This window comes from Penaeus monodon, chromosome 33 (assembly GCF_015228065.2).
Source record: "Penaeus monodon isolate SGIC_2016 chromosome 33, NSTDA_Pmon_1, whole genome shotgun sequence".
Classification (NCBI taxonomy): Eukaryota; Metazoa; Arthropoda; class Malacostraca; order Decapoda; family Penaeidae; genus Penaeus; species Penaeus monodon.
Window position 1 is genome coordinate 35,876,562 of NC_051418.1, and position 926 is coordinate 35,877,487.

General features: G+C 47.8%; 1 protein-coding gene across 1 annotated transcript in view; it reads left to right on the forward strand.

Moving 5' to 3' along the window:
* Positions 1–850, forward strand: part of LOC119594355 — a 1,014-nt gene extending 164 nt beyond the window's left edge. The window contains exon 2 of the mRNA XM_037943413.1: positions 230–850. Within this exon, the coding sequence (XP_037799341.1) occupies positions 230–717 (488 nt within the window). The 3' untranslated portion in view covers positions 718–850. The remainder of the gene's footprint in view (positions 1–229) is intronic.
* The last annotated feature ends 76 nt before the right edge of the window (positions 851–926 follow it).

A 926-nucleotide genomic window follows, 5' to 3' on the forward strand; every position in this document is an offset into this window, starting at 1 on the left:
GCGAGGCATTACCTGTAGGGAAGATATGATTTGCGATAAGGATGATCTTTGGAGACACAGGACACGTCCACCCCAGATAACGCAAACGTATTTTTAAAGACCGTTCTTCCCAGAACGTTTACAGGATACCAGTAATGTTTGAGGCCAGGTCAAAATGTTTATGTGAGGTCAACATGATATATATAAGGAGAGACATTTAAACTTCAGTCCATTACTCCTGATCATCTAGCTGCACCAGCTAGCGGTCTACAGAAAGCAACACTTGCAATCCATTTCCAAAGCATAACACCCATGGCGAACCACAGCCAAATGAAGACGAGTGTCACGTTCCTGAGCTGCGCAGTCCTGGTGTTCCTGGCCTCGCTGTCTTGCTCGCTGCCTGTGGACTCCACGTCCTCGGATCAGGCAGTCATTGTCAACGGCACCCAAGTCGCCATTGCAGCCATGGCCGACGTCTTCGTGTACTGCAGGGCACACGTGTCCACCACGGACGACCTGCACCACTACAGACTGGAGTGGCACGACTCTCAAGCACCAATTCCCTCGTGGAATAGCAATGTGGGCGTCTTTTCTCTGGGCAGCGGCACCCACGTGCCTCACTCGTACCTCGTCTTCCACAACTTCATCGGCACCAACAACGCTGGGAATTACACCTGCAAACTGTTCCAGGGAAACGACTTCGTCAGCTCCTCCGCCGTCACTGTCTCGGCCCGATAGTCATTATACATCGGTTTACTGAATCTCAAGATATTAATTAGCAACTTTTATATTATATTTATTTTCTATAGCTTGTGTTTTACTCATTTATTTGCTAAGAAGTCTATGTATTGAATACAGCACAATATGTAATTCTTCAATGAGCCTATAACCTCTCTTTTCTCCCCCGTCCTCTCTCCTCTGTGTGTGCGTGTACTCACATGTAGACC